The 24,275-nt window shown below is 50.3% G+C and overlaps 1 protein-coding gene across 2 annotated transcripts in view; it reads right to left on the bottom strand.

Moving 5' to 3' along the window:
- The window catches only part of PKD1 (polycystin 1, transient receptor potential channel interacting), a 103,251-nt gene that overhangs the window by 17,668 nt on the left and 61,308 nt on the right, over positions 1-24,275 (bottom strand). Inside the window, exons 15-30 of one of the 2 annotated variants that reach the window (XM_064520038.1) lie at positions 20,095-23,717; positions 18,925-19,074; positions 16,400-16,543; positions 14,827-15,106; positions 13,135-13,351; positions 11,620-11,770; positions 10,462-10,614; positions 8,031-8,175; positions 6,577-7,179; positions 5,923-6,079; positions 4,577-4,829; positions 3,763-3,958; positions 2,545-2,715; positions 1,934-2,077; positions 1,379-1,589; positions 772-898 (exon numbers count right to left, since the gene is read on the bottom strand). In XM_064520038.1, the coding sequence (XP_064376108.1) occupies positions 772-898; positions 1,379-1,589; positions 1,934-2,077; positions 2,545-2,715; positions 3,763-3,958; positions 4,577-4,829; positions 5,923-6,079; positions 6,577-7,179; positions 8,031-8,175; positions 10,462-10,614; positions 11,620-11,770; positions 13,135-13,351; positions 14,827-15,106; positions 16,400-16,543; positions 18,925-19,074; positions 20,095-23,717 (6,725 nt within the window). The remainder of the gene's footprint in view (positions 1-771; positions 899-1,378; positions 1,590-1,933; positions 2,078-2,544; positions 2,716-3,762; positions 3,959-4,576; positions 4,830-5,922; positions 6,080-6,576; positions 7,180-8,030; positions 8,176-10,461; positions 10,615-11,619; positions 11,771-13,134; positions 13,352-14,826; positions 15,107-16,399; positions 16,544-18,924; positions 19,075-20,094; positions 23,718-24,275) is intronic. The other variant, XM_026103928.2, reaches the window with a different exon arrangement.

The following is a 24,275-nucleotide window of genomic DNA, read 5'->3' as shown; positions in this document are numbered from 1 at the left end:
TAGATGCAGAGCCAAGGGATCCCAGCCTGCACAGCAGGGCTGAGAAAAGGCACATGCAGGTCCTTCACTGCCTCCCAGACACCCTGGGCACTGTCTTACATTACCACAGCCCAGGTTGTTCCAGGCACAGGCTCCCAGGAAGCTGCGCAGGTTTGTAACCTCCTGCGAAGCAGGGAGCACTTACAGGAACAACAAATACCAGACACATTTGTGGCTGATCAGTCACTGAGCAGTTGGCTGTGGTACTTAATGAGGTGGCCAATTGCGTCTAACTAGTGATTAAATCCCCAGCTAATCCTTTCACAGCTGCATAACCACAGCTGTGCTCAGACAGCTGAATTTGTACCTAGGGCAGGTATTTCATTAGAAATGCTCCAATGAGCATCTCTCTAGCTCCTGCCAACACAGCAAAGGGTCACCCATTTAACTGGCATTTGGGTACCTATTGCATACTGAAATCAAGAGGTAGTAAGTGCTAAAAAGCTTTTAAAATCTGCCCTTTTGGGATCTGTCTGGGCATTGCCAGAATCCAGTATCACATAGCACACGCCTAAGGGGGTGATCTTTCCCTCTCAGGTCAGGGGCTGCTCCCAGCTCAATAGGGAGCCAGAGTCTTTCCAAGCACAAGGCTCTGACTATGGTGCAAGGCAGTGCAAAACAGTGATTAGGAAGGGGCAGAGACCAGCTAGGGAGCTGCTGCACCACAAAGGGCAGAATCTAGCCCTGGCATCACACCTGCTTGGGCAGCCTGCAACTACTTCTCCTGGTTACCTTGCCACGAGCCATCCGGAAGAGAAATAAAATGACCAAGTAGAGAGGGTAGACCACCACGCTGGACACCAAACCAACAGCCACTGTGTCTACATTAACGGGGATCAGGTTGGAAACAGCCCCATTGCTGGAGAGAATCAAGAGAGAACAGAGACCAATGTGAGCAGGAGCACTCAGGGTTGCCAGCCAAGTAGACAAAAGAGCACAAATGGGTGTTTCAGGTGTGCAGAGAGCGCACCAAGCCCAAACCTCAGAACAAATTGTGTGGGAGTATTTGAAAACACCTTTGCCATGGCGATCCCTGAGGTGGCTGTCACCACACATAGCAAGGCACAGACAATATCTGAAACACTCTCCCAGGGCAGGCTAAAAAGCAAGAAAGGGGTGTGAGCTGTGCCAACAGATGACACAGCAAAACCAGGCGAGGAGGAAAGCCCCTCAGGCTGTCCATGATCCTCCATGATCCATATCCCGATCCAAAATCTTTCGAACAGGGAGGGCAGCCTCAATAAGCAGACGTAAGGTCTATCCTGCCCTACGTAATGAAACACAGGAGGGTCCCCAAGAAGGTAAGTGACTAGCCAGAGCAGGAAGGAACACAGCGCACCTGAGGTGTACGTTCCCCACCACGCCGTACCATACAGCATTGGCACAGAGGAAGAGGAAGATGAGGAGAGAGCAGCAGGTGGCTCTTTGGACGCGGGTGAAGCGGCTGCGAGGTGGGCGGTCCCACATGGAGAGCCAGACATGCTTCTCAAAAAAACCTCGCTGCAGCTCTGCTATGAAGATCCGGGAGAAGCTCCTCAGCTCTGTCTCACCTGAGCACAAAAAGAGAGACTCTCAGGGTCAGCTGCACAGAACAGAGGGGACCTAGCTGGGCCTGGCACGGCCTCTCCTTCCAGGCTGATATTCAAGGGGATGTCCGCACTGCATCTTATATGGTGCCTCCTGCACAGCTGGATCTCTGCCCTGTATTGTACTCTAGCACAAAAGACCCAGCAGTGTTTGGCTGCACTAGGTATCAATGCAGTGAGGCAGTGTCAGTGTGGAGGGTCCGTGGTGTCCCTGCAGAGTCACTCGCAGTGGGCCCTTCCCCAGTGCGATGAGAGCTGCCATGCTGCACAGCTCTCCCAGCCCCACACCCCAGGGGCTGAGCACTCACTGGCAGCATAAACCTCCTTCTCCACCATGCCATCATTCTCTTCGCTCTCCACTGACAGCCAGTCATTCACCAGGAAGAAGTAGCTCTTGCTGCTCTGCAGGTCCCGGACGATGATGTGCTGCAGGTACCAAGATGGGCTCAGTCCTGAAAGCCAAGGAACAAGGAAATGTGTTTCATGGCAGACATTCCCTCCATAAGTCTGCAAAGCCAAGAGGGCAACACAAGGAGAATCCTCAAAGGGGACAACAGCAGTCTCTCTGTAACACTGTCGATGAGGACTGCACATCACCCAAGAGAAGGGCTTGGCACAGCCAAGTCATCTCTTATGCTGTACAGACATTTACAGACACTGCCACAGTGCAAAGCACATTGGACTGCACGTGTAAGGGCTCACAGCTGACCTGGTCTTCAGACTTCCCTGTGATGGAGACTCCATGTCCTCCCCCAGCAATCTTCCACTGAGCCAGTGGTTCACCATGGTCTCCTGCCAGGTTTAGCCCAGGGTGTTAAGCAGTGTTGCTCTTGGCCCAGGTACCAAATGGACCAGAGCCTGGTTCTGAGGTGGGACAAGTGATGACTGTCTCAGCCCCACATGCCTGCTCACGCCTCACCTTTATTGTCATGCCAGATACGGATACGCCAGATGCTCCCCAGACTCCGTTCTGTTGCGATCTGAAACACATCGAGGCTGTTGCGGTGGAAGGCGTTTTCTCCATCCAGATGTCTGTGACCACTCTTATTGTCCACACCATACAGAGCAATCCCCACGTGGGCTGTGGTACCTGGCAGAGTTCAGAGGGCTCAGTTAGGGGAGTCCATCCAAGGAGAAGCTGTTACCCGGCAGCCCTGCCTTCCTACCCCAGACCTGGTACCAGACGCAATGGCCCTTTGGAGAGGCCACCTGGAAACCTGGGAGGAAGGAATGTGCTTCTCACTAGTCACCCCACACCCAGAGATAGTGTTACACAGCCTGAAAGGCAGCTGCTCAGGTTGGCCTGGTGCAAGGACCTTGGCATACTCATGGTTTTCCTCTTTGGAGGGGACTGAAGCTAATGCTCTTTGCCTTGCTAACACCCTAATGGGAGGAGATGTTTGTTCTGGATGTTCTTTCCATCAAGTAGTTGAAAGACTTGTTTTCTTTGACTTCTCTCTGGTACCAGTTGCCAGATGCTCCTCAGTCCACCTGGGCCACCTGGATGGTCCTGGGGGTGGTTTCAAGGCAAAGTTGCTCCCAGTGAAACCAGTGGTTACACCGAGATCAATGGGAGCATGTCTCTGGCAGTGACATGGTAGCACTCCACCTCCATCCTCGTTCGGAACTCCCACATCCCAGCTGCTCGTATTTCCAAGCTCAGAAATGATGTTTCTAGCAGCTCTGGCTACAGTCGCAGCCCCAGATCAGAAAGCCCAGCTTTCTGCCTCCATGCTGCCAGGAAAGATTCAGATGGAAGAAAAAAGTGATGGACGCTGGCAGACAGCAAAATGGTCCATGTAGATGGCCCACAAGGCTTGGATGCTTCTGCAGAAGAGAATCAGAACTGAGGAATAGCTCCTGCCTCTTGGCTGTTCCTGCAACCACAGGCCCAAGGCAGGGTGCTCCTCTCCAGGGCTCTTGGTCTGCCCCACCATCACAAGTTACTTTGCCACCTTGCAGAACAGTTGTTTGAAAGCTGAGGAAGCCCTAAACTGATTGTCTGCTTAGTGCTCCTCTAAACACACCAGGCCCTGTGGGAGAATGTTTGGTGCATGACGTGCTGATGTGAGGTCTCAGGGGAACTATACTGATGTCACTCTAGGCAATCCAGCATGGGAGCAGTCTGTGGACTAACCTGATCCTCTGCCCCAGCCGGTTTTCACCAGGATCTCATACTTGTACAGCCCGTTCTTCCCGCAGAAGGGAATCACCCCCACTCGGTTAATGTCAATCATGTCCAGCTTGTGCACAATCAGTGCAGCCACCGAGTAGGTCACAAAGCAGACAGCACATGTCAGCAGAACGATGTAGTTGAGACCTGGGCCTGGAGCCTAAAAGAAAAGAAACATGCTGAAAGGCACTCCCCTTCTCCAGGAGGACCCCTATCACACCACATACAGATAGAGGGAGACCTGTCCCCACACAGACTGCATGGTCAGGCCTCACTTGCTCATACCCCTGCTGAGTGAGCTGCAGCAGTCAACTGAAGTTTGCTGTAGCAGATGCAGACAGCTCTCTGCTTCCACTTACGTCACTGACAGAGCTAGAAAGAACTTGAATGTCCCTGGGAGCCAGAGAGCAGCTGACAGGTGCAAACTCTCTGGAATAAAACAGCACTGGGTGACAGCTGGGAGGAGCGTTTGGCATCTCAAGAAAGAGCTGAACACACTGCAAGGTGTTCAGAATACAAAATAAAGATCCCTGCAAAGGTTTGTTTTTAGCATCAGCAGCCAGGTTTCATAATCAAAGGACACAGCCCTTCTGTGAGCTCTGCCCATCTGCAGCTCCTAAAGACACTTAGGTGCTTGTGCTTGCTTCTCAGCTAGGCACAAATCAGCCATGACCCAGCTTGAATATAAATGCTGATGGGAGCCCAAGATTTCTTCCAAGTGACAAGGGTCTGCTCAGAGTTTGCCAGTGCTGCACTGCCTCTGCTTTGTTTTACTCACAGGGAAGATGAACTGGACAGAGTTGGGGGGGACAAACAGGCTGGCTCCGAAGGCGGTGAGGTGCTGGGTTAAGCACACAGCCTGGTCTGGCCTGGTCTCTTCCAGCGGGATGATGCCTTCTGTCTTCCACCGTTTCTCCTGCTCACTGAAGTACTGGCACAGGGAGGTGTACAGCCCTAGAGTCACCTCCACTGGGGACCAGCTGAAATGGTTTGTGATGTTGAAGTAATACTTCTGGATGGTGTCATCAGTACTGTAGAAGGGAAAGAAACCAAAGAGACATTATTAGCCCGCCTGCTGAAGGGACACAAACCCCATTCCAACTGAAGTGTGCCCATGGAAAGCACGTTGCTGCGTGGACAGATAAGCACACACACATGATGGGGAGGAAAGGTCCAGTGAATGGCGTGTAATTTACAGAGCCCTTTGGCATGAGGCACAAACACACACACTCCTGGGAAAGGCAGCAACTTAAGTTACAAGAAGGACTGCTCTGATAAAAAAAGACAGCTTTGCTCCAAAACCCAACAGCACAGCAGCAGTGCTTAGTGAGCCCTGGCATGCTGGAAGCACCAGGCGAGCGGGCAGGGGATGAAAGCCCTTGAGGGCACTCATATTGCCTTCACGTTACGCACTGGGAAGATGAGCTCTATAGGGCAGAAGCGCTTTTGTGAAGGTTGCACTGTATTTTGGGAACTGGGCTAACGTGTGTGATACCTCGACTCAAGAAATGCTTTCATGAGCTGCATGAAGCAACCCCTGTATCTACAACTGGTCAGCGTGAGACCTTTGCGACACAGCCCTGTTAAACATGGGCAACTCTGAGACTGATAGTGCCTCTGGCACTACTACATGGCCACAGAGGATGACAGACTGGCTGGAGAGGTGGCAGGCAACAGTCAAAGTCTCCAGCAACTGTTAGGCAAGTGAGCACAGAGAAGGGCAGCAGGGAGAGACTGATCATTAGGAGAGGCCCTGCGTGAAGTCATGATACTAACAGGGAATGTGATTTAGTGCTCTAGAAAGGGGAAACCTCTCTCACCCGGATCAGAAAGGCAAATCACAGAGCAATGAACTGCTTCTGCACTAGGGCAGTTGATGTCTGGGAAGGAGGGAAAGCCAGAACAGAAGAGGTGCCAGTGTTGGGGGTGTAGAAATGGCAGCTTGCAGGTGCCTGCAGAGAAGATCTGTTTCCTCCGAGGAGAGAGGAACACAGTTAATAGCTACAAGAGCACCTCCTCTGCAGAGCAACTTGGCATAAGCCATGGCAAGGCCCTAAGCATCCTGCATGCACGTCCATGTGACTGCCTGTGGGTGACAGGGATTACATGAGAGGCTTCACTTACATGGGGGAGGTAAAGAAGGTGTAGAGCTTGTGGTCACTTCCAGCCAGGGCCTCCAGGCCAATTTTCTTAGAGGCACTGCAGTTGTGCTCATTTGGCTCGGGTTCGTGATGGAGATAGGCCATGATGAATGGCTCAGGCTCACTTGCAATGTAGTGCTCTGCATGGGGAGCGGGAGAGAGAACAGACAGTACTTTATAAACAGCAGGGAGAGCTCAATCACACTCCTGCTGCCAGCAGCGGATGCTCAGAGAGGAGCATCCAGAATGCAGAAAGCTGGGAGAGATCCTTAACCAGATTGTACCCTCTCAGTCTGCAGCTGAGAGCATCCCTGAGCAAGAGACTCTGGATACCATTGTACCTGACCCAGAGAGGGACAGGACAAACTCCCTCCAGCGCTAATGTGGCTCACTGAAGGGCTGGGCAAAGCAAAAGGCTTCCCAGTGTCAGAATTCATGAGCAAAGATTATACTGCGGACTGAATAATTCCTGTGACAACCAGAACTTTGGCTGTGCTGTGTGGAGCTTGCTGGCTAGGCCTGACATCATCTTCTGCATATCAGTTATCTCTCAATACAACCCTCCTTTGCTGCAGCACCCCCCCCTCCTCTCCCACGGGAAAAAGAGCATAAAGAGTTGGCACTGTCTCTGAGCTACCATTCAAGACTCTGTAAGTGAGCCGGAAGTGCAGTCCTGCTTCTCTGTTGTTGCTCTCCATAGTTACAATGAGGTTCACAGATGTTCTTGCTTCAATGACTTCAGTGCCAGCAGAGAGATCATCAGCATCTGTGTTGTTTGATACCATCACTGTGATGGCTTTCTCTGAGTCCAGGCTCCCAATGGGGATCTGCACTCCGTTGTGGGTCTGAAACTCCATGGAGGCTACCTTTGTGGACACAGTGTAGTTGCTGATGTAACCAAATGGGAAAGGATTGGAGTCCACCTGGAACATGACTTGAATGACATCAGTCAGGTTGGAAAGAGTGGTGTTGAAAGCCTGGGGAATGGAGAACTGGCAGTTTGGTGTGTTTTCATAGCAAAGCAAGTTAAAGGGATCAGACCGCTTGCCTGTGGCCTTAATTTCTCCTCCCACCAGCTCGAGGGGCTCTTCGTTCAGCACTCGAGACTTCATGAGGATGCGCATCAGGCTGGAAGACAAGTTGTAGGCTTTGGGAGCTAGCAGAAAATTGTGCGAATCACTAAGCAGTTCCTGGGGCTTAGATTCTTGTGAAACTGTGTTGACAAGGTGAATTAGGTCACCTGTCAGGAGAAAAGAGCAAACAGAGAAACTGGTAAATCGTACAGTCTAGATAACATCTGACACCTTCCCAAAACAACCAGACAAGTCCTTCCTTACTGCCTCTCTCACTGTAACTTAACACTGTGCACATGACTTTCCACACTGGAAGTGTGTTCAGCAGCCCGCAGCTAAAAATAGAGCTGTCAACTCTTCCTGCAGTCCCTTGACTAATTTAAGAAGTTTGGTAGCAAAGACTTAATCACAACAGGCTTTGTTTTCCTCCTGTGAGGTAACTAGAACAGCAGACTGGGAAACAGGGAAGGAATGGATAAATCACACATGTTATTCAGTTTTTGCAATATGAAGTGCAGAACATTCAGAAACACATGAGAAGCACGGCAAAGAAGGTGCCTTCTCTTCCTTCAAGAGTAACTACTTGGCAATGCTCACGTGGTGTTCATGGGTGCCCCAGTGAAGTCTGGTACCCTCCTCAGATTGCAACCAGGAGGGGAAACATCTCCAAGCCACATCTGTTATTCATTGTTTACTAAAACTGCAATTCCCTGAAGTACTGGTGAGGTTTTAACAACTGTTAGATTTGATTGTCCACAGAGACAGCTGCCAAAGCCAGGACAACCCTGGGAAAACTGCAGCAAGGATAAAGTACTGGGGTGCCACGCTCCAAATTTTAAATGCAATTTCCCCAACAGCTTGAAGAGGTCTGAGCCAAACCTCTAACAGGACAGGCGAGAACCTACAAAAGCTCCCTCAGCTTCTCTAGCCTACTTCTGCCCTGCACCCTGAGCAGGGACCCTATGCTCTTAGCAGCGCGCAGTCAAATGTCACCCATTACTGCAGGAACAGAACTGACCTGTGATGTTGAGGATGTTGTCAGCGATGCCCGTTGGTGTCACAGTGCCCTGGGTTGTCTCCCCTTGCAGGATGGTCATCATAGTCTCTAGCTTGTTCAGGGTCCTTGTCAGGCATGACCTGCAAACCAGCTCCTTGCTCACCACCTGCAAAGGGAAACATAACCTGATTCAGCAGGAACACTCTGCGGAAAAAGGGCAGCTGTGGGCAAGTTCAGCTGGCTCAGTCCTGCTAAGACCTGAGCACGTTGGTTCAGAAACTAATTACACTCTGAAAGTTAACCCTGCTCTTTCCAGCCCCAGCAGGTGACTGGGGAGACCAGGGTTTCTCTGTTCATACTGAGAGGTGTCAAGAATTTGTTGGTGTCTCCAGGACTCTCCCATCTACCTCCTCTCACCCTGCAGTCTGCCAGCATACAGGCAGAAATGCCAGGAGTCTGATGGAGGATGCATTCAGGTTGGAGGGGGCAATACAGGGCAGCACATTCAAGTTCCCTGAAGTTCACATGTAAGGACCAAGCACATCTCCTGTGGTTGCATCTCATGAGTACCCCTTTGGGCCACATACGGCTCCTATTGAAATCAACCAGAAGGAGCTGGGCAGGGTTCCTCCATATGCACACGGTTAACTTCAATGGAAGCAGGATTTGGCCCTAACTGAATCCATTCCAGTGTCCAAATACTCCCAAAAGCTGTGGGAGGGGCCCTGCCACTCAGGCATGATGGATATCCCTCCCTCTGCTCCCAGATGTGTCCAAGAAACAGAATGTTCTAGCCATGGCCTGGAGCTCCCAGCACACTCAAGGGCTGGACGGGAGAGACCACGGCAACACATGGAAGCCGTTACCACAATCCAGCTCCTAGCTCTTATTCATCTTTTTCTTTTAATCATCATAAGATTCAGACGTGATTCACCATATGTTTTGGTGCAGACTCAAAACAGCGTCTGCAGGTCTAGAATTCCTCTTTTTTTGCTTAAATTCGTAAGCTATGAGAAGTGAGGACATACTATGTAAATGAGAGTCAGCAAGGCACAGTGAGATAACGAAGAGGTGGGGAAGAAAAAGGGTTATGGCGAGGAGCCACGCAAGGGGAGCTATTACTTAGGAAGTAGAACCTACTAAGAAGCTTGAGATTCCTTTTTCCTCGCCAGAAGAAATTCATTCTGATTTTTCCTCTCCCCCATATGTAAAATCAAAAAATATCAGCACTGATTGACACTTCTAAAGGAAAGGGTATCTGTGAACTCTTTGCTCCTCTCAAACATTTGGAAAATTCTAGATTACCATTTTTATAAGCTTTTCATTCCAATTCAGAGCACAAACTAATCCCAAAACATCAGCTTTTCTCATGTGACAAAAATTCCATTTCTAGACCTGAGCTTCCACCATGATATCAAGTTGCAGGGCAAGGGCATGTGTGAATGAGAGAAACAAACCTATTTAACACAGGAATGGGATGTGCAAAACCCTAAATCCCTGAACAAAGGCAAACAGAAAGAGGTGATTTTTGAGGTTCAGAGACTTTGAAGCAGACGAAGATAGAGCAGAACAGGGACTTCGTGGGTGGGACACAGTAGTTTGTCCATCATTTGACTACGGAGCTGATAAGCAACCGAGGCCAGGGTACCTGACTCCAGTCCCAAGAAGCACAGACTTGGGAGGGTGGGGAAGGAACAGCATGCCAGAGCAGACTGGCTGACCACCAAAACCCAAGCACATTATATAACTGGGCTCTCTTCCCTTTGCCCATCTGACAAAACACATAAAGCCACTCCTAAATCCAACAGACAGCAGCCCCAGCACCGTGGAGCTGAAACTGCTGGCTGGCCGGGGAACACAATGCTTCCAATCGGCAACAGAGCAGGAGTGATTCTAATCTTGTACTGCAGAAATAGCGCTGGAAGGAACGTCAGTCCTTGGCTTTGTCCTTGGCTCTGGTCAAGGCAGGCCCAGCTCTACTTGTGTTACTCCTGACAGAGTCCAGCCTGTCCTTGGAGATTCTGCAACTCCCCCAGTAATTTATTCCAGTGCTTCTCTAACCTGCCAAAGCCTTTCTCACAGTCTCCATCTGCAAGTTAAGGAACCTACTTGCTAGCAAGCTACCACCCCAGGCGTGGTACGAGAGAAGAAGCACAGAGTTCTTAGGCGGTGTCTTACAGCACGTGAATACATCACCTTATCCATGTTGCCTGCTAGGTTGGTGGCATGGTGAGGGACAGAACTGACAACACTGGCACTTAGGAAACCAACAGAGAAACCCTAACAATGTCAACAAATGATACGTGTCCTCCCTGCGTGCGTGTTTGTGTGTGAGAGAGAGAGAGAGAGACAGGGAAGTAGAACAAGAACTGAAGAGACCTCCCCTGTAATTATTGGCATCTAAGTTGCATCTGGAAGAGCAGGAGGCTGGAGGTGGTAATGGGGAACATACCGTGCACTGAGCCAAGGCAGCTGAGATCTGCTGGATATCATCAACCGTGTTCACATTCAGTGAGTTCAGGGTTTCCGTGATATTGTTCCGAGTCCAGGTCCGGAGTTCAAATTCATTCCCAGTCTCAGGTTCCAAAAGCATCGACCGCTCGTACTGAAGGGGATCAAACCAGGTACAGTGAGGAGAAGTACCAGGTTGTTTCAAAGGAAGAGGTGCTGTGCTGAAGTCACCTCTTTCCTGCATTCTGCCTGTGCTTCTCCCCAGAGAGTGATCTAATGAGCTGGTTTTCCAGTAGAACTTCCTCAATTTCCCTTCTGTGCTCCAAGCAATTATCTTAACAGCCTTGCACTTGACGGCTAAGTAGTGTACCAGTGTGCAGTCCTTACCCAGCTAAGCACAGTGCCTGTGCTCAGGGAGAACGTCCCTGCCTGGCTTCCAGACATGCAGCAGGCTTTTACGGGGCAGGAAGGCAGGAGCATAGGCCAAAATTCTTGCCCTGCCTACAGCAATGCACATGGAGGGACCACGGCCCTACTTCACATAGGAGTGAAAGTGAACTTTCATCACCTAGGAGGATGAGGCTCCTGCACTGTGGACTAGCAGAGCCTTCTAGGCAGCCAGGAGAGGAACTTCCTATCTGGCGCAGCTCAGCAGTCGGAACAGGGAGGTCTCCTCAGCACCCAGCGCAGCACCTGAGCAGCTATAGGGAGTTGCAGTCTTGCTGAGACGGAGCAGGGAAGGCCTGCTTAGGGGAGCAGTGGGGGGGATGGGGGAATTTGGGCCAAGATTTCTGTTTCTAAATGCAGTGTTTAGACTTGCGGTTGGCAGTAATGAGGAAAAGCTGGCTGAATATGAGGGCAAAAATGCAGGTTGCATGGGGGACTGCATGGGGGGCCCTGCACTACCTTTTCTAGGGCTCCTGTTTCATTTTGTAACCCTTCTGCTGTCCCTGGCCACTGTGTGTCTGGAGCTTGTTGCTCTTTTTCATGCACGAAAATAGCTCCAGCCCAACTCCCAGCTTGCACGTATGCTGATATACATGAAAAACTGTAGCATTAGTCACTTCCTCACATTGCTGGACAAAACCTAGCCAAAGAACAGTGCTGGTGATTGCAAGGGCTTCCGGAGGCCCCTCTGGGGCAGAGACTGGTGCTTTACCTCATTTAAGATGGTGATGAGGGCCAGAGAGTACTCAATGACCTGCTGAGGGTCCCCCTGTTTCACCAAACCCTGGAGCACGGTGTCAGTTTGATTGTAGAGCCAGTGGGAGAGGCTGGGCAATCCTTCAGGTAAGCTGATTTCCATGGAGCTGCCAAGGGAAAGAGGCATTTGGTTTAAATACAGACTAGCAAAAGGGGCTGAGGGAAAAGGGCAGAATCTGCCTTGTAGCTGGGGAGGAAGAAGAAGGGGGAAACAGGTAGCTAAACAACAGAGACAACATCACAGATACCTGCCTGGTACCCAACTGGCACCAGCTGTACATTCCTAGGAGAAGCAGCCTCATTCCCCCACTGGTCCAACTCTGTGAAGTTGGAGGTGGAGGACACACGTGGGTGCACCGAGCCCAGAGGAGGAAATCGGGGTTTAGCTTGATGGAGCGTAAGGAGCACTTAAAAATCACAGTCAGTGTGCTGGGAGGAGCTCCACTACTTTTGGCTTTGCTCCCCAGAGTCCAAGGAACAGATGGGACACAGATTCCCCTCCGCAGGCACTGCAGGACTGCACACTCCACCCTGGGACGCCTGGACCACATCTACAGCGAGGAGGGCTGCAGGCTGGCCTCTGGAGGGAGCAGCCACATAGCTGTGTAAGACAGCGCTGAAACCAGCTCAGGATGCTGTCTGAAGGCCCGAGGGCACTGGTACCCGTGTGGAGCACACTGGAGACCAAGGAGTGTCTGTAAAATGGATATGGGGCTTGCATGGGACTGGCCCCACTGGGACTCGAGCTGCAATCCCTTCTGCCCCATTCAAATGCATGTGCTCTCCACCCTAGCTACATGAGATCTCCTCTGGCTCTCAGCAGTGAGACACCAGGCCATGCTCAGCACCAGCACCTGCTGCTGCCAACTTTCCTTTGAGGGCTCTTGATGCAGGGAAGATGGCAGAGGACTGAACATGTTGTCAGCATGGGACGGAGCCCTTTAAGATAAATGGCCAGCTGTCATCATTCATTTGGCTCTCAGCAGAAGTCATTAATCAAAATGCAACCATGTGCAACTGGTCAAATGCAACAGAAAGGGCAGACATTTACATTTCTTGCTTTATCACCTGTGAGCACTGTTGCTTTGAAAAAATACAGACATCTTCTGAGAAAATGACACCGTGCTGTAAAAGGGAGGTGTCACCAAGAAATTAAGGAGGTGGTTAGGGAAGCAATAACTGATGGGAAAAAAAGTCTCCCCCTTGAGAGATCATATGCAAAGACCGGAGTTCTCTGCGGCGTCAGTGCCCTGTGCTGAGCCTCCCGTCACCCTCTTGCCAGCAGCCTCTTCCAAGAGGCAAACGCTTCACCCAGGACCCACTGAGCCCTTCAGGAAAGGGACCCAGCGGTGAAGCCAGAAGACCAAGACTCAGGCTTCTAGGCTGGAGCCTGGCACTGGCCTGCTGCAAAGCCACAGAGAAGCCACCCCAGAGAGCCCAGCTATCCCCGGCCTGTGAGAGGGGGCCTTACCGGTTAACGGCCACCACGGTTGCTCCCAGCTGGTCCTGGACGAGCACAGACACGGACACCAGGAAGCCACTCTCGTGAAAGCCTGGGGGCAGGAAGGCGCTGTGCTCGGCACGGCTGCCCTTGTACACGCAGAACTCGTGGTAGTGCCCGGCCCGGAGGCGAGATGCCAGGAGGATGTACACCAGGGGGGCCCCTGCGTCCTCCGTGTCTCGCCAGCCTGCAAAACAAGCCCGGACAGAAGGTCCGGCTGGGGACTAAGGGCCTGGCGGAGCTGCGCCCCACGCTCCAGCGGGGCCGGCGTCTCTGCCCAGCAGGCAGAGCTGCCCTGCGCCCTGGAACCCCGCTCCGTCCCCGATCCGCCCCGCACGGCTCAGCCCCGGGCGGTCCGCAGGGTCCTCACAGCTAGGTCAGCTTCCCGACTCTGCCAGGGGTGTTTTCAGGACCTGCAACGCAAAGCTCTGACCCTGCTTTGAGTTCTTCTGAAGTTTAGGGGCTTCTGCCTGTGGTTTGAGGGGATTTGTGAGCGTTCAGGACCAAAATAAAAATCAGAATAATTTTGCTGGGGCTGCAAGTAGCATTGGCCCAAGGCCACAGCCTCTGTAAAGCCCTGCAAAACCTCACGTTAGACTGAGTGCAGCCCTCACGCAGTTCAACATCTCAGGAACGAGTGGGTATCGGATACGACCTGCACAAGGTTTCCCTGGGGCTCCCGGGAAATATGGAGAGCTCCGCGGGAGCGAGGCAGCTGGGAAATTCACTGCGCATCTGCCAGCAAGCAGCAGTGAAGCAACATGAGCTTCTGGCTCCACCAGGGCTCATTACACTGGATATAGACCAGTGAGTCTGTCTTCTGAGTACTCCATTCCAGCTTAAAAACAATTATTAATAGCTAAAATTCCCATCACTCCAGAGATGTACAGATTTCATAATTATGCCAGGTAGCTCAAAACATACCAAATGTTACAATCACATCATGCCAAATACACGTGTGCTTTTCCCCTGACTTAAGCTGCACTTTGGTGACGAGCCTCCCAAGAACCACCAGAAGTCAGCTCCTCCGTAGTGCGCCTTACCAGCATTTGTGCACCAGAAAGCATTCATCTGCAACACTAATCATGTGGAGAAATAAGGTTTTCAGAGGCACTTATTCCTTGGCCCAAGGCTAGAGGATGTTAGCCAGACCACTTTTCAAATGTTAGACAGGCTGTTGCTGTCTCTGCAGCTGGTTGAAAAGGTAACTGTGGATGGGAACATCCAGCCTATATGGCAGAGAAGTCCCCAGTGCTTTGTCTTTTTACTTTCCCCATGTTTGTGTAACTCAGCTTTGGGCACCTATTTTCTTTTTCCTGCACGCAAACACCATTTCTTCCACACCTACAGTCCTGGACTAGATACCACCATTCAGCTACATGGATTAGGCTGAAAAAAAGTGTCTGTCACCATGAGTTTTAGACTGCTCCACAGCCTGGGCACACAAAGCTGCTCACAGGCCCAAGCTTTGGGGATCAGCAATTGAAAGGTCCAATTCTGAATTCAGCCCTGGCCAACAGGGTCTTGGGGTGGGAGTTCAGAGTAAAGAAAAAGTGTGTGGGAACAAGGGCAGCTGGTAACTCACTGGGCACAAGAAATACATTTGCCCGTGAAGAATAGAGGGCTGGCAAGTGCCCAGCACTGCCATCCATGTGCTCTCACCTGCACACTCGAAGTGCACTTTGGCCATCAGTGCCCTGAGTGGTCCTTTGGGAGACAGCCGGCAGGATCCTCCAACGGGTGGCTGGTTTGGGAGCAGGTCAATGGAGGCGAATCCTTCCTCCCCTGTTGTGAGGTCTGTGATGTGAAGGGTAAAAGTATATCCCTCCCCATCCTTCAGTGCCCCTTGCCTCAAGACCAGGTTCATTCCTGTGTCGCCAGTGGAGGTAGTTTTTTTGTCCAGGATGAGAGACTTGTTTTTAAAGCTGTGTGCTGCCCATCTCTACAGAGATGAAGAGGGGAAAGACAGGAGAGGTTTTGTTTTAATCTGAAGTTACGTCCCTAAAATGTTTTCAGATTGAGTCTCTTACAAAAAGTAACAGATTTCTAGTGGGAGTGTCTGCCAAATTTGCAGTTGATAATTCAGCTTTAGTCTCGTGTGCTACAGCAACAAGAACTGGAAAGTTTCCAGAATGTCTGGTGGGAATATTTCCACTGTGAGATCTAGTTTAGTCTCTGGGATTACATCACCCTCCGACAGAATATTTCTTAATACAGAACACAAAATACAGGAAATAAATTAAGTACTGGTGGAGTCTCCATGGGATACCATGTTTTTTTTATATGCTGCAAGCTGAACATGTCCTGCATGGTTACTGTTAATAGCACAAATGTACAACTGTGATAACAAGAGGAACAGTTAGATAGCCAGCCAGAAAATGCCATGCAAGTACATGCTCAGCTTGCTGGAAGCGATACAGATTAGCTCTCCCAATGAGACTTCCACTTATAAAACCTGTTTCATTCAACAGGTAGCAGAGGATGCTGTGTAGTGGAATCTATAATTAGAGGAGGACATGAGGGACACAGGGGGATCAGAACAGACTGAACAATCTCTATTTGAACCACTAGAATACTGTGCAAAATGCCATCCAGCAGGGAGAAGACGACACTTTACAGATCTCTTTTAAGGAGTGGCTTTTGTGCGAGAAGAGCTAGCCACACACAGGCTTAGCTTGAAAACGACCCAGGAAGGACTGGCCCTTGGGTAAGTGGAGGCACTGATGGAGGAGTGATATGTCATATGTCCCCCAACCTGCAGGCCCACAGAGCACAGATCTCTCCCTCAAGATGCAGCTGGCACAACCCAAACACCCAGGGCAGGATAAGGGCCTGCACAGCTCGTAGGGGATCCAGTGCCTGCAGAACATGGGGAACCTGTTTCACAGGCTCTCACAGCATCCTCCCTCCTGCCAAGACACGACAGGGCATGAGGGAGCCCCAAAACCCACAGCCAGCTAGGTCAATGTAGGGCTTGTTTTAAGCTCCTGCCTCTGGAAGGCAGTACTGCAGCTAATTCCACGAGGCTGCAATGAAGAGATCGGCATCAGTCAGCCTTCCTCATCCTCCCAGCCAGACCTGGCTAGCCACTGTCTCTCTAAGGGAGTTTAGGTCTAGGACTTAATTTTCCACATAGCTCTTTCCACCCTGTCCTCTCCGAGTCCCCCTTCTCCCTGCAGTCTAGCAAAGGTGAAGTGAAGATGGTCAGAGACCAGATTTTTGTATACGACGTTACCCCAAGTTTGGAGTCATTGTGACAGTTCTGGCAGGTCCCCTCCAGGTAGACGTAGGAGCTCTTGCTGACTTCATAGACAGACTGAGCCTTGCAGGAAACACACTCCAGGGACACGATAGGGACCCCTCCCCTCTTGATGAATACCTGTAAGGGATTGGGAGATCAGCGGGGCTGGGGACAAAAATACGGACATCTAACAAAGTAAGCAGACATCCCAGTATCTGGTTCTTCAAACAGGAATCCACCCTGCCCCAGCCCAACCTGTACTAAGGATACAGCAGAAAGGAATTTCTGAAAGATTTCATGTCAGACTTAAGCCACATTACTTTTCTTACACTAGCCATGGCAAAGTGTCCACCAGGCTAGTCCTTCTGCCACTGACTTTCGAGATCCACCCAATGCCAACCTGGGCCCACCTAGTTAATTCTGGGTTTACTTGATTTACATTTTTTAACAACTTAAATCTCTTTGAAAATGTCTGTCTGGTACCCTGTGCTGGATTCCCAGTGAGGCCTGCTTGTCCTGTTGGGTGGGGATGATGCCAGCTGAAGCATTTTGCTATACTGACCATCTCAGGACAACTCTTACCCTAAAAAATGGAATCCCTGTTACAGTTTGGAAGAAGAGAAAAGTCTAAATGGGAGGAAAGCCTCCATCAAGCACAGACCAAACATCCGGGGAGCACCTGCCCCAGGAAGCAAATGCAACTCTCCTTTGTTTTCTGAGAGCCAAACTCGTGGCCCTGTCTCTGCAGCTGCAGAGATGCTGACCTGGTGGGACTATGGCAATTCTGCTGGGGAAACAGGAGTGCTGGGCTGTGGTCCTTGTCCTCAACACAAATGGTTGCTAAATGGAAAGCATTTACAGTCCGGAATAACAGAGGACCGAGGGCAGGCCAGGGTTTACACAGGATATTCTTTCCCATGCAAAGGCAGTGTATGGCCCCTCCAGCCTTGCAGCTGAGGCTGCCTGCCCCTATCCTGCTCTCATCTACAGAGCCTGGCCTAGAGTTGCACGTCGCATTTCAGGACCTGACCCCTGGGCTCTGAACAGTCAGTATTTCTGACACTACTTATGCCCTTGAAAGACAGGAATGATTATAAAAATAGCTAGAAAGCACAACTCCCACTGTGCCTCAAACGCCTCAATTTTGCTCTGCTGCCTAGAAGAACCAGCTTTTCCAGAGAGCGGCATGTTATCCCAGACTTTTAGCTCTGATCTAACGTGTACATCCCAAGACCTCTACCACACCTCCCCAGCAAAGCACTCTGCGAGATGAGCGCTTTAGAAGAACCAGTCTTTCAGACACAATGGCTATTGTGCTATGACTCCTGTATTTTGTTTAAATTCCTTTAATCCCCTAGGAAACAAGGCTGTCTAGCATTTGACAGAGCCCTCTGCCCTGGCATAATGAATATTCTGAATTCAAAGGAAGGCAGTACTGAAGAGATTGTTTAATATGGCAGGCTTTTAAAAGAGGAGAAATATTCCACAGCATTAAGCCGGAGAGCATTGAAGCTTCATTCATTCCTACAGTATTTGCAAATTTCCTATGACACTGGAATCATTGTTTTGCGCTTATGCATGGAAACCAGATAGTACGGAATGTCCTTGAAAGACTATCAATTTAATTTTTTTCTTTTTATCCTCCAGCTTTGGTTTAAAACCCAGGCTGTAAGACTTTCCACTTTCAGACTAACTATATCTCTAATTGCCAAATGCACCGCGATGAATGTTTCTGACATAAACCATAAGTGCTGTCGGACTGAAGATGCATTTAGCGTTAGGTTTAATTTGACATAAACAACATGCACTTAAAAAAATCTTCCCTTAAAAAAATTCAGAAGGAGAGAAGAGAAGAACTGTTGACAATGAAATCAAGTATCAAGTCACAGAAAGCTTTCTCCGGGCAAAAATCAGGGAAGAGCCCGGTGTTGTGAAGCGTAAAGAGCCTGGGACTGCACACAGTGGTGGAACGGCTGCCGCCCATGGGCTCCTTTGACGTTCTGCTACAGCAGATCTCTGCTGCAGACTATCGGGCCCAGTAACTGGGGCCAGTACTGCCCAGGGCTGGGTCATCAGTGCAGCGTCTGCACAGAGTGAGATTAATGCAGGTCTAAAGGAAGGAAGAAACTAAAAGGACTCGGCGAGACAAGCAAGATATGCTGCCCAAGACAGCATAAGATGAATTTATCACTGAAATACCCATGTCCATTCCTGCCAGGGACCTGGACAGCATCAGCTGTGGAGCCCCAAGGATGCCCTGAGGTCTCTCTTCCCCCTCCTTTCTCTTGCTGATCGGTGCAGCTGGATAGTGGTGGCTATCCCCAGGTAAAGTGGCACTGGCTCTGGGATCGGGCCAGGGGAAGCAGCTGGTGGGAGTCACCTTTGGTGGGGCACAGTCCTAAACCAGCAGCACTCTTCTCTAGAACCTTCCTTAGGAAACGGGCCATGGACTTCCAAGTTAGCTGTGCCCAGTGACAGGCGCACAAGGACCGAGCGCGATAGCTTTCTGTGGTACGTACGGTTTGATTTGTTGCCTCGCGATTCATACCCGCCTTCCAGACAGTGAGATCGAACGTATACTCCACATCTGCTTCTAATACAGCTTTGGGAATGGTGACAATTCCTCCCATGGCACTGAAATTCAGAGAGCACCCTGCAGCCGAGCTCTGCTTGCAAGGAGAAAAGAACTTTCAAACTCTCCTTGGTACGGGTGCACATCGGGTTAGTCCACAGCCCAAACATTCAGGTCCACCCAAAGTCAAGTTACTGTTGCAGACCTTACTCTGCAATGCCACTGCTAGGAGCGGGAGAAACGGGGTGGGGTCTGGTCAGCAAAGCACATTATCCTATTTGTCAGGTTAGTAAACAGCACTGAGAACACTTCTGTATTTCAGCTGAGCTTCAAATTCTTATTTTCTACCAAATAATTCTTTACTAAATAGTTTATAAATACTGCAAAACTAAGTCAAACAACACAAAAAGATCATATGAAACTCAAAGTCTAATCCACACACTCCACATCGTTCCACTTTATAGGGGTTAAGATAGAAAGCAGTGACTTTTTATAAGCAAAACCACCCTGTATTCAACCCTGTTCAATATTCCTGAGGAGGATCTCCCATAAGAATGTGAAAGAAAGGGCTCCTGCCCTTTTACCACTGTAAGGCAAGACCGTTTCAGTGTGTGAAGATGAGAGGAACAGTGAGTGACCTGCTTGTGACCACAGTGACCACTATTTGTGGTTGCCCCTCCAAAGCCTAACTTTAGCCTCTGCTGAAATCAGAGGCATTTAACTATTAATGGTAGAGGGACTGGAGCCCTCAGCTTCCTGGACTGCAATCGGCATCTCTATAATTCCTTCAGGTTATGGAAGCAGCTGCACTAAAACTGTGCACCAGAGGCCAGGTACAGAGGAAGCAGCAACGTGAATGCCGCAGCATCCAATGCAAATACTTCTGAAGTGCACAGGGACGGCAGGTAGCAATGGACTGCAAGAGACTGCATCGCAAAACACTCCACAGCAACTTTTGTGCCATCCTCCTCAACTGGGAACTGGGTAACCTCTGCAACCTTTGTTAAAGATCCCCTCAACTCCATTTCAACCCAGACACAAACGTGTATACTGGAGCCGACATGCAGCTGGCACTCCCAAATGATCACGCTCTGTGGCTGTGCACAAGTGCTCTTACCTTGGAGGAGGATGTACAAGACCACTGGTAAAATAATGGAGTCTGTTCACCATCATCCAAGTTTGGGTCATAGGATTTCTTCCCATCCAAGACTAGGTCCTGAGTGTTGGACCATACACGGTATGAACCCCCATCAATGATTGGGACCAGTTTACTTGGTATCACGGTCACGTTGGCAAAGATGCTTTTGGACAGTGGGGTATCTCCGAAGGAGACAATAAAGATGAAACAGTAGGTCCCGACTTCCAGGGCAAGCTTCGGTATAACTAGCTGGGGCCTGTTGACATCAACACTTGGCAGACGGATCCTGCTGGAGTCATCCAAGCGCAGACAGCTGGGTGCTCGATATATCTCCCACAGATGCTCTGTCTGGTATTTGATGCAGCCTCGTAGATCAATCTGTGCCTCTAGGTAGTTCCTCTGGGACCGTTTCATGACCACTTGAGGGGGCAAGGCTAACTCCACCTCTGGCTCTTCACACTCCAACACTTTTACAGTGATGGTAAGATGGGCTATGAAGAAGCTGATGAGATTGGTGGCATTCACCTCCACCAGGTAGTCCCCAGGGCTCAGGTAAGAATAGTTGGCCACTGCCACCCTAGTCACTTGAGTGGAAGAGCCATCCCCAAAGGTCCACAAGAACTCAACACCCCTGCCACTTGGCACCACTGTAGCTTCAAACAGCGCCGTCCTGTTCGCAAAGGCATTGGAGGCAGTGAGGGAGACTTGGACTATTGGGTCTTGGACCTGGATAGTTCTGGTGACATTGACACCTCCCAAGTCGTTGAAAGCATTGAGGTGAATCTCAAGCAGCCCTGCAGCTTCTGGAGTGTAAGAAACACTCTCTCCTGCCATGGTGACCACAGAGCAGCCCTGCTCTTTCCACAGGGAGAACTGCCAAGAGAATGACACACGAGAGCCGCTCCCCACTTGAGCACTGAAGATCTTCTCTGTGCCTGTCGGTATGCCTCGCTCGCAGCAGTTCAGGAGCCTGACATCGCGGATGGCCTCCAGGACTGCGATGAGCACCTGGGCATGGGCAATGCTGATTTGGTTCTGCACTGTCACAGTCACCAAGTAATCGCCACTCTTGGTGAACTCGTGCGTGTACTTGGACCCGTTGAGCACCACGGAGTAGTCCCCGCTTATGCTCACCAAGTAACTCACAGAGGTACCCGACAACATCCTGATCACAAAGGTAACCTGTTCCCCTGGCTCTACCACCTTCTTGCTGGCAAAAACCTCCAGCCCTTGAATTCTGTCCAGCACAGAGATATTCCTGCTGGCCAGAGCCCAGCTGATGTCATTCGATGCGTTTAGATAAACTGTATAAAACCCTGCTGTAGGAAAGGTGACTGCCACGGACTGGCCGGTCAGTGTGCCATTTGGTACCTCCCAAAGCCATGTCACTTCAGTCCCCTTCTGCAGCTCCCCCTCAAAGACCACTGTGGAGCCCGATGAGACGTATCTACAGTCCGGCTCCGCAGTCCCTATACTCAGTCCCTCTATGACCTCCTCTACATGGACATAAATTGTTGCATTGGTGGAATCCAGCTTGTTTTCTGCTCCAATGATGACCTCCACAGCTCCAGGGCTTTGGAAGGAATGTATAATAAAAGGTTCAGAGGTAACAAGAGAGAAGCCATCCTCCAGGTACCAAAAATATATGATGCCAGTGCCACTGGTTATGGTGGTACTTATGTTAACAGAGGCATTAATAGCAGCTGGGTTGGGGAAGGCAGAAGGCTTTAGAAGGCCAATGCTTTCAATGAACTCCAGTGTCCTGTTAGCAGTTGCACAACCCAGCATGTTAGTGGCTTTCAGATATACCGTGTAATTTCCAGCTTCTGCGATGCTAAAGGAGAAAATTTTCCCAGTGAAAGTCTGCACAGCATTACCATCCTTTTGGACTACCCAGCTGTACGAGATGTTTGTCCCCTCCCTCACCATTGCCTGCAAATGGAGTGTTTTGTTAGTTGGGAAATAGACATCCTCCACCAGGTCACTACTAGCCACCTGCAGGCCTTCAATCTGCTCCAGGACATAGACGTAGATGCTGTCCTGCAAAGAGCTGATCTCGTTCTCTGCTGTCACAATGACATTGAATGTGCCCACAGACCGGAAGGTGTAGGAAATTGTGGAGGAGCCTTGGATGGGAGTGCACCGGTCACACAGGATCCAGGAGTAGCGGATGGCACTGCCAGCTATAAGTGTGGCTGCAAAACTCACTGAACCATTTAATGGCACCACTGTCCTGCTGGCATTGATGGTAAGCCCCTGGAGCCGACGTTTCACTGTGACATTGATCCTGGTCTCATTGAAGCTCACGTCATTCTGGCCTGTCACACTAATAGTGTAACAGCCCGTGTTGTTGTAGGAGTGGGTAGTGATTTCGCCGGGCTGGGTAGTGCCATCCCCAAAGTCCCAACGGTAACTCACTTTGGTGCCATTCATGCTGGCAGAGAACAGGTAGATCTGGTTCAGCTCCAAAACCCTGGTTCCGTTATATTCAATCTTTGCTACTCCAACTGGTTCTTGGACTTCCACAAATGCTGTGTCATTGTTGAATGAGACATTGTTGGAGACAGTCACTGTGACCAGGAAGACCCCTGCATTCTTATAGGTGTAGCTGACTTCAGTCCCACTCGATCTAGTGGACTCATTGTTCCCAAAATCCCAACGGTAGCGGTACTGATAGAGAGGTATGGCACTGACCTGGAAACTGCTCTCCTCACCAAGCCTCACAAACTGCTTGGAAGGAAGAAGGGTGACATTCACTATCTCTGGCTCCACACAAACGCTGGTGAAATAGTGAGCCTTGTTAAATCTGCTCGAGAGAGTCAGGGAGAGGGGGAATGTCCCACTTCGGGTGAAGTTGTGCATTACAACAGGGTCCCCAATGATTGTGACGTTGGATGAACCATCGCCAAAGGTCCAATCAAAGATGTATTCATCGGGATTCCCTGTCACATATGCAGTGAGCTGCACATCTGGATGCTCAAGGATGCAAGAGGTAGGCTCTATTTTGAGTACTTCCAGGACAAATATCCGAATAGGCACAGTTTGGGAGACAGAGTTCACAGGATTCACAGCTGTCACATTCACTGTGCAGTTGATGTCCTTTATGTACACGTGTTCTACCGCTGGCACGTACCTCCTCAGCACGGTCCCATCCCCCATATCAAATATCCAGGTGATATTGTCCCCTGTCTGCACTGAAGCATTAAGGGTTACAGCTGCACCCAGCTCTGCTGCCTCGTCCGCGGAAACACGGAGCCCAGTTATCTCTTCAAACACTTGGTAACACTCAACTGTCTCCACACTGCTTATGGTGTTGTTCACTGTCAAGGTGACATTGTACACCCCTCTTCTGGAGTAGCTGTACGTCGCAGTAGGTTGTCTCTCCGTAAACAGTAAGGACCCATCCCCAAAGTCCCAAGTGTACACAACGCCATAAGGAGACGGCAGTGGATTGGCTCTGAAGGTGACCAGACGGCTCACAACTAGAACATCCTCATCTGTTTCAATCTTCACTTCGGTCAAATAACTGTGGATGTGAACTGGGGTCACGTGGGTGAGGTTCTCGAACTGGTTTGACACTAGAACCACCAGGGCATATTCACCTGCATAGGAAGAGAGCAGAAAAAGAATAGTCACGTGGGAAGTGTTTGTGCAACAACTTTCTCAGTACTGCAGTAGTTTGGGGAGTGACAGGTGATTCAAGTGGGAAACTCTGTTCCAGCATTGTGTTTCTCTCTCTCATTCCAGGACCAGCAGGAATTACAGCTAGGCTGTGCATGTGAGGATCAAATACCAAGTAACAAGCCAGTCTGACAGGTGCAGAAAACCGATTTTCTTTCTGTTCACTCACACAACAGGACCCGCTCTTGCATCCCCTAGTAGCGCTCCCTAGCACACCTCCCGCCAGCACGGAAGCTAAGAGTTCACCAGCCACTGGTCTGTCTGCTGAGACTGTCCAGAAAGGGGACTGTGTGTTGTGGACCTTTTTCTTACAGTGTGGACAAACTTGTTCTGGAAACAGAGCTATAGATGATGGCAACTGGTAGTGACTTCCAGCCACTATGCTGGCACTTTGCTCAGGAATGAGACGACGACTTTCAAGCCATTCTTTCATTTGAAGGTGCCCAAACACCTCTGAAGTCCTTGGCCTTGTAGCCCCA

Source organism: Dromaius novaehollandiae, chromosome 14 (genome assembly GCF_036370855.1).
Source record: "Dromaius novaehollandiae isolate bDroNov1 chromosome 14, bDroNov1.hap1, whole genome shotgun sequence".
Lineage (NCBI taxonomy): Eukaryota > Metazoa > Chordata > Aves > Casuariiformes > Dromaiidae > Dromaius > Dromaius novaehollandiae.
This window is presented reverse-complemented; position numbering and strand designations above follow the sequence as displayed.